This window comes from Cavia porcellus, unplaced genomic scaffold (assembly GCF_034190915.1).
Source record: "Cavia porcellus strain 051 isolate PalLab524CR breed Dunkin Hartley unplaced genomic scaffold, mCavPor4.1 scaffold_7, whole genome shotgun sequence".
Taxonomy (NCBI): Eukaryota; Metazoa; Chordata; class Mammalia; order Rodentia; family Caviidae; genus Cavia; species Cavia porcellus.
Window position 1 is genome coordinate 29,826,888 of NW_026947490.1, and position 9,149 is coordinate 29,836,036.

The 9,149-nt window shown below is 39.7% G+C and overlaps 1 protein-coding gene across 1 annotated transcript; it reads left to right on the top strand.

The window, feature by feature from the left end:
• Nucleotides 1–812: 812 nt before the first annotated feature.
• On the top strand, nucleotides 813–7,547 carry LOC100714460 (N-formyl peptide receptor 2-like). Its single transcript, XM_023563234.2, is given in 2 exon segments — nucleotides 813–1,005; nucleotides 6,099–7,547. A coding segment is annotated over 1 exon segment (1,032 nt). The 5' UTR covers nucleotides 813–1,005; nucleotides 6,099–6,109; the 3' UTR covers nucleotides 7,142–7,547.
• The last annotated feature ends 1,602 nt before the right edge of the window (nucleotides 7,548–9,149 follow it).

Below are 9,149 nucleotides of genomic sequence, written 5' to 3' on the forward strand. Positions count from 1 at the left end.
TTTAGCAACCTAGGTTAATAAGTTCATTGGACACTACCATGAAAGCCTGGGGCATGTGTTGGGGGCTGCACAAAAAGGCCACCCTGGGACTCTAAAAAATAGGTTGCTTATTGAGATCACATTATGTGATCATACTCAGGAATCTTCCATGGAAGTGAGATGAAGCCAACCACCACCATCCACCTCCTTACCAAGGTGCATGATCTGGTAACAGCTGACTCTGGGCCCTCTTAGGCTGCATCTCCAACTCTCTTCCACTCACCATTCTTGCTTTTTTCTTCTTTAGTTGACATTGGTAAAATTATGATGAATATAGAAGTATCTATATGATTTCTTTACCTCCAGCACCAGCAATTATCTTTTTTTATAAGATCATATTTATAGTACATAAAGTTTACATTCATCTAGGGGAGTATATGCATGTGCATAACACAGTTCAATTCTCTTTTAACCATCTTCCCCTTTTCACTCGCCTCCCTCCAACCATCTCTATCCCCCTTGAATCATGCTCATTCTTGTTATTTTTAGTTTATGACACAAGACCTTTATATTCATTGTGGGCATGATACAGCTTGTTGCATTTTTAAAAAAAAGAATAAAATGGTAATAAAGAATATCAAACCAAAACAATAAGAGATTAACACTGGTTAATATAATGCACATTGTTGTCTTCAAAGTAGTTGTTCAGACATCAACCCTAGCAATCATCTTAAGGAAGATTACATCACTGATGACTGTACCCTGATACATCAGGACCGGGCCCTCTCTCTCCCACAAAAGGTTGCAGCTGAGGGAACATCCAGACACCCACATTTCTATGAATAACATGTCTGCAGTTGCAGTTATTATAGGAAATTGCAGAAAATTTCAAGTTTCTGTTATCTATTGCTTCTGTTTTCATTGTTCCTCTATCACTCCTTCTACGAATTCTGTTGAAAGCAAGTGAGAGCCTCCATCTCTGCAGGAAGACAAGAGACCACCACAGGATAAAAATCCCAGCTGCTGGTAAGTCACAGTCTGCCAATTTAAAATCATGATTTTGATGCCTATTATATGAAAGACACTTCTTGCCTCTCAAGGAGAGTTGTCCAATATCCAACCACCTTTCCCAAATGCCTATTGCATTTTCTGAATGTACTGAGTGCAAGTTTACTGGGGTTATTCAGAGAAAAGTATGAGAAAGAGAATGTAAGTGATTCAATTAATACCTGTCATTTCATTTGATTTTAATTCAATTTTTTGAAACATAGTCATATTAATTTTTCCAAGATTGGTGGTCTGAAACACATCTTTTTGCCTTGGTCACTTTAGTAGCTGTGGTAACAGGCATGCACCACCACGACTGTGTTTTTATTTTGGTAACATTCCAATGATATTCTTTCTGATATGTAGGTAAGTAAAATATATCATTAAAAGTCATTTTTCCAGAATTTATAAACTGTTCTTTCAAAATTAGTACTATAAGCTAGTAAGACATGTGTGGCTCATGTCAAATTTCTTTTGCATGGCATGACTCTAGGGACAGAGCACTGAGTGAACTTTCTAGTCCCATGGATCCAAAAACTAGAACACAAGGTCTTAGAGGCAGAAAATAAATGAAAGAACAAATATGCAAGGAAACTATCTAGTGAGACAAATTGTGGCTGGGTCAGACTGGACTTTGGAGACATAATATTTAAACTAAAATACGAACATTCAGAAAGATCCAGGTGAGAGAAGTTCAAAAGAAAGAGCATGGTGAACATAAGCAAAAAAAGAATACACTGTCCTTAAGATGGCAATGGATAGCATCTATGAGGAACTGAAAAAAATATGAAGAGCCATGCAAAAGTATAGTGGGGTAGGAAAAAAATCTAACTGTATATTTAATATGTTCATGATTGGTAATGCTAGAATTAGACTGGAAAAGAAAGGAGATTGAAGATAGTAGCTATGTTTGGAACTTAGACAACTGAATATCTACATTCAAATTAGAAAGAACATGGAGAGAGTGGCACATTCCAGAAAATGGGAGATGTCTGGAAGTCAGCTACGCTAGAGCTCCAGAGCAATGCCAATGCTGCTCATCTAAATCAAGAGTCAGGAGTGGGATATTTTAAGTTATGATACTGGATTGGATACCCAGTGGAAGGAATATAATTGGAGGATGGCACACCCTAAAATTTAAATGCAAATCAAGACAAAAAGAGGCTAGGAAATTAGCCTGAAAATTGGGTGGTCAACTGTACTATAAAATCTACAAATTACATCCGTATGTACATTTCAAAGGAAAGATCTGTCTTGGGAAGGGAGAAATCTGATGGATTCTTTGTTCCTGGGATAACAGGGTAAGAATGGGGAAAGAATCACTGGATGTGGCAGCGTGCAGTCCCTAAGCATCCTCTAGACATACTGGGTAAGGTGCTAATGGCTCAGGGAACATACCATGTGCTTTCACTAGAACATGTGTGGTGAAAAAAATGAATAGACCTGTTAGAAACAGCTCTTCCAAAGTCTCAATCCTCTTCTTTGAAACACGTGTTCAGAGTACAGCTGAAACTGGGAAGAAACAAGTGTCAAGGACAGTATCTTTTTAAAGTGGAGGGTTGTTGGGAGTCACTGAGCTAGTGAAAGTTTACACATGTGAAGCCAAAAGCACAAGTGCCTGAACAGGAGTGCCCCAAGGGCACAGAGCACCTGAGAAATGCCCTGAACACATGGGGTGCTGGAGGGGAACTGATGTCCACGCCTGAGAACGTGGGAGAACATGGGGTGTAACAAGTGGGCTAGTTAAGCAAAGGTGCATGATGTATAAATAAATGTATTGGACTAGTTGAGCAGTCTCTTCTTCCCGTCTGGAGAAGGGCTGCACCTGATGCCAGCTTTCTGTCTCTCTCTATATTTTTTTCATCCTCTCATTGTTCTTTACCTCAGAAACTTAAGAGAGCTCTTGTGGACACCAACAGGTTTGGTATTGTAATGTTTACAGTGAAAATGACCTAGCTTGCAGAGTTTTTTTAGTGAAAAAGAAAAAGTTGCTGAATGCAGACTTTTTTGAGAAGTAAGTGAGAGAAGGATCAAGGGCAAATTATGAAAGCAACTTTCAGGATGAACACAAACTCTTCACCCACAGTAACATATACAAGTAGATTGGAGCATTTGGGGAGGGAAGGAGAAAAAAAATTCACATCTAATTGCTATCATTTTCTTAGTGAAGTGTCAGTCAAGTGCATAACTCAAATGAGTGACTTGTGGAGGAAGTAATGAATTTAGGAAGAAAGCAGAAGCACCGAAAGTCATTTTTAAAGTTGGGGAAGTGATTATACTAATCGCAGAGTGGATACACAATAAGTGCTGGGTTTACGTTTCAAATATACGACTCTGAAATTTAATTGCATGCTGCACTGGCGACACTAGATTACTTTAATTATCTGAGCCTCTCTGGTTTTATCTTGTTTCACACGATGGTGATGTTTGGCCTCAAAGTGAGGAGATTGTAATTAGAGATGACAGGCACACACTGGGGTCTCATCAGAGAGGGGGTCATTGTGATCCATACAGATGAACCCTGAAGCTCACAGCTCTCTCCCAGCCTTGCAACTAATGTGGACCTAATATTTTTCAATACCTCCTTCACAGCATGGTCCCATCTCTTATTGCCTGCAGTGCTGTGTTAGCATTTTAAAATGAGTAATTTACAGGTTGCTGAGTACACCATCTTCTAAGTGCCTTGCAGGTTGTTTAGATGGTAGTACATATGTGTCCCTTCTGAAAATACGGGGTAGGAAGGTGTTAATTCAAATGGAATAAGTGAAACTGATCTCAAATTGTGGATCTTCCACTTTCTAACTGGGAGATTCAGACAATTAATGTAACTAATCTAAGTCTTAACTTCCTCATCTCTACAATGGTTATATTAGGTATAGCATTATTCCACATTCAGAATATCTCCTGTTCAGTGCTTTCTACATAGGAACACACAATCTTTAGGAGCTATGGAGAAAAGCTGTAAATAGTAAAGGAAGATATTCAGTGTGGATAATGTTCATAAACAGCAGTTACAACTGTCAGGAGCATTCTTCTCAACTGACCTTGAAGTTCTACAATGCTTATCCCAGATGTCTTCTGGTGAAGACATAAGTTTCCATTTGCTAAAATCTCACATGATCTATCCAAGATTTTCACATCTATTCTCCCTTAGTCCTTGCCTGTGTGTCAGCTTTTACCACAAAACCATTGCCATTCTGCAGTTCCGAGAGATGACTTGACCCAAGATCTCACACTGTGGAGGTGTCAGAGATGGAATTAGAATACTCATTAACCAACAGCAATCTTAACACTAAAACACTAACTCTCAGCTGGGAACGATTTTGCATCCCAAGGAAAACGTTGTTGTCTTAGTTACTTTTTACTCGCTGAGACAAAATACCTGAAGCCTAAAGTTGGGAAAGGAAAGTTTTGTTTCTTACAGGGTTTGGAGGTTTCAGTCCATAATCAGTTGGCTCCAAGGCAGGCTGGCATGGCTGGGTTGCAGTTCATGGTGGCTGCAAACAGCAAGGCAGAAACCAGCAAGAGAGTCAGACACATCTTATTCCTGCCATTATATTACATCCTGGCTCCACCTATATGTGGGTGTAGCACTGATACCATCAATCCAAGCACTAGACAATGAGCCAATCACAAATGTACAATGCAAACTCATGAGGCCTAGGGGCCACCAACATAAACCATGACAGTTGTCATAACTTAAGTGGGGTTACTACTGACATCTTGTGGGAAGTATACTTGCACCTAACCATTCAACAATGTAGAGGGCAGTTCTCATAACAAAGTGTCCAAGCTCTGAAGTCAATGTTGCCCAGGTCCATTAACCCTGTTCTGCATCCACTATGTCTCATAGAAGACCTCAGTGAAAGCAAAAAGGTAAGAAAAGAAAAAGAAGGAGTGAGAAAAGAATGGGGAAAGTCATTACATCAGGGATCAATCATGCCCAGGCAGTCCTGAGGGAGCCCCTTTTTTCAAAGGCAGCCTTGTAGAGTGGTAACTCTGGAATTGATTATTTCTGCTTTTTAAGTCTTGCTGCCTCAATGGACTGGCTGGATGTGATGTTGAAAACTCCAGTAAATCCCCTGGAGTATGATTTCTGCCTGGTAAAAAGAAATGTTCGTCCTGCCTTAGAATATTATTATAATGATTCAGTATGAAGGAGTCCTCAGTATTTACTATGTCCAGATCAAGCAGACTGACATGACTCCTCTAGCTTTTACTATTAAAGCGACCTTCCTCAGGCTTCCCAACTGTTCTGACAATCAATTAATTCTTACAGAAAGCAGACATGGTGATCACTACAGATCAATTACATAGATCAAATTGTTTCCCATGTGGAGCAGTCAGCCACTGCATGTATCTGATGAGAGTCCCACAGATATTAACAAAATTTACTTTTCTTAAACTCTTTATCACACAGAACATTAAAGCTATACAAATTCTTTATTTCCCAGAGATAATATCAAGTAGTGATATAAAACACATTGGATTGGAAGTACAGAAAATCAGGTGCTTGTGATGTATTACCTAAGAGTTCAGGGACTGTTTGACTTCTTTTTGCTTAAAAACTCTAAGCAAACCCATAAACAAACTGAAATACTAACCTCTCACTAGGTTCAGAGCTTTCACACTAGAGATAAGAGTCAGGATACTACAAAAATTTGGGACTGACTAAAACTATGTAGTTTTCTGACCTTTTTTATGAACCTCTGAGTAAAAAGATTTGAACCTGAAGAGGCTGAGTCCAGTGCTCTCCTCACTATTTGAATCTGATTTTGTTCTGTATTTTGCTGTCTATGCATTCTCAGTTCAGCATTTCTGCTGGTGTGTAGAAGCTTATAATTTTGGTAAAGTAATCTGCCTGAGAGGCTGATGCATGCTAATGTTTGTGACAATATGGTAACCATCCTTTCCCAAAAAATCCAAGAAAGTTTCCAATTTCATGGTATTTCTAGCCACCAAACTTGGCAAGTTGGGTCCCACGGTCGGAGTGGAAGCTGTACTGGTGAGTGAATAAGGAGGCTTTGAGTTGATTCCACTTTAAAAAATGTCCTTTTTCTGAAATGTTTCAGGTATAGACAAGATGGAAGCCAATGTCACCAGCCCTCTAAATGTATCTGACACGATGCATTCTCAGTCAACTGGCAACACTGTTTTGTGGATCCTCCCATTGGTGATACTCCCAGTCACCTTTGTCCTTGGTGTACTGGGCAATGGGCTGGTGATCTGGGTGGCTGGGTTCCGGATGAAACGCACAGTCACCACCATCTGCTATTTGAACTTGGCCTTAGCTGACTTCTCCTTCAGTGTTACCTTACCTTTCCAAATTGTCTCCATGGCCTTGGGACAATAGATTTTCGGCTTGTTCCTGTGTAAGTTAGTTTACATTGTGGCAGACATAAACCTTTATGCAAGTGTCTTTATAATTGGTCATATTGCTCTGGATCGCTGTATTTGTGTCTTGCATCCAATCTGGGTCCAGAACCACCGAACTGTCAGCCTGGCCAAGAAAGTTATTGCTGGAATCTGGATCCTTGCCCTCGTCCTGACTTTGCCAGTTTTCATCTTCGTCAAGACAGGTGAACTTGATGAGAAAATACGGTGTAACATGTTCTGGGGATCAACCGATGAAGAGAGGAGAAAGGTGATCACTGTAGTTAATATGGTCAGAGGGATCATCCGGTTAGTTATTGGCTTCAGCATGCCCATGTCCATGGTCATCATCTGCTATGGGCTCATTGCGGCCAAAATTCACAGAAAAGGCATGATGAATTCCAGCCGTCCCTTTCGGGTCCTCACTGCTGTTGTGGCTTCCTTTTTCATTTGTTGGTTCCCCTTTCAATTGGTTGGACTCCTAAGAACTGTCTGGCTGAAAGAGCCATCTAAATACAACATGCTTAGTCCTCTAATCTACCCAACAATGTCCCTGGCCTTCTTCAACAGCTGTATAAACCCAATGCTCTATGTTTTTGTGGGCCGGGACTTCCGAAAGCGATTGATGCAATCCCTCCCAACCAGTCTGGAGAGAGCCCTCAGGGACGATTCAACCCAGACCATTGACTTAGCCACCAACTCTTCTGCACCTGCTGCAGAAGTTGAATTAAGGTCAATGTAAAGAAAGGAATTCAGTTTTGTCCCTAGTCCAACCTGGATCTCACTTCTGGCTTTATCTTGCCTGGATCCAGTCAACTGATTATTTGATCTGGAAAAACACTTCTGTGTTTCCTGATTTGCAGAAAGAAAAAAAAAGACTATAAATTTCCCGTATTGACATCATTTGTGTGTGTGTGTGTGTGTGTGTGTGTGAGTGTGTGTGTGTGTGTTTGTGTGTGTATGTGTGATCATCATGTACCCTGCACTAAGTGGATGTAGTGGTAGAAAAAAAAGCACAATGTTAATTTGTTATGTTGAGAAAATAGAGGACAATAAAACTTTATTATTTCACTACAATGAAATAATAGATTGGGGAAATAGAAGACAATAAAACTTATTATTTCAATAAAACTTTATTATTTCACGCTAATATGTTTGCTGGTAGAGTTTTTAAAAATATAAATTAGTTCTGATATTTGACAACCAAGGAAGTTTATCATGATAATCAGTTACTGAAATATCTAAGAGAGAGTGATCTTTTTATCAGTTATAAAACTCTGACTTGGTAGATTACATGATCTGACAGAAGTGAAATCCAGTTTGTTAGATTTTGCTTACACACATGAATTCTAATCCCACCGTCCCCCCAGCCCCCCAAAGGAGGGGATGGGGAAGAATTCTTTTTCCCATCCCCTCTTTTTAATTCTTGACCCCTGATTTTAGAAAGATCTATCTTCTTACTTTCTGTAGTCTCTCTTTTATTTTGATTTTGTTTTTACTTTGGGTGTCTTGAACATCATATTACAGAGATACGTGCATACCCACGTTTATAGCAACAAAATTCACAAATAAGGAAATCTTAGGCCCAGTCTATATGTCTATATATTGGTGCACGTTTTAGTACAGATTAATGGATGAAGAAAATGTGGCATTTACAATAGTGTGTTACTGAGGCATAAAGAAAGATAAATTTGAATCATCTGTGGGAAAACAGATGCACCTTCAGACCATAATATTAAAAACTGTGCTTTCAGACAATAAAAAGGGAAGAAAATGAGTAAGTAAAGGAAGTCTTCACTTTAATACAAGGTGAAAAGGAAGGAAAAATATATAATATAATTGAGAATTAAGCTCTCAAGATTGCAGAGTAAGAACATAAATCATATGTCAAATAAATCCGAACTGATCTGCAGATCCATGTCTATGAAAATGTCAATAAAACAGCCATCTTTCAGACAAATCCAATAAAGAAAACTATTAAAAACAAGCATTAACAATGTTAGATAAATTCCTGTTGGGAGGAGTAAGTGCAATGGAAGCACGGAATCCCACCCCAGTCCGGCGAAACTCTCTTCCTTGCCTGGGGGCCAGGCCACAGCTTCCTGTCAGGACCAGTAAGTCCAGCCAAGGCGAGGAATCCTGCCCCAGTCCGGCGAAACTCTCTTCCTTGCCTGGGGGACAGGCCGTAGCTTCCTGTCAGGATCAGTGAGAGAGCAGGGGGCAGGGAATCCTGTCCCAGCCTGGCAGAACCTCTCCCTTGTCTGGGGTACAGACCACGGCTTCCTGCTGGGAACAGTGAGTCCGGCCAAGCACAGAACCCATCCCAGCCTGGCTTACCTCTCTCCCTTACTTGGAACAATACTTGAAGCTGGAAAATACAGGAAAATGACAAAACAAAAGACCAAAATGCAATCTCAAACATCCAGCCCATCCCAAGAAAGCTTATGAGCCATGTGCATAGAAGAAAATATATGCCACATACCTGAAATACCTGAAATAATAGTAACTGAAATAAAGAAGCAACTCTGGGAAACCTTAAAGGAATTCAAATTAGAAATAATCTCTCAGGTAAAAGAAGAAATGATAAAAGAAATGAAGGAGATGCTGAACATATCTAAAGAAGACACAGTTAAAAAAATTGGAGGAGATAAACAAAAAGATAGAATCCCTGGATGAACAATATAAGAAACAAACAATATATAAAGCAGATGCAAAGAGATATACAGGAAATCAAAAACTCCACCGAAAGT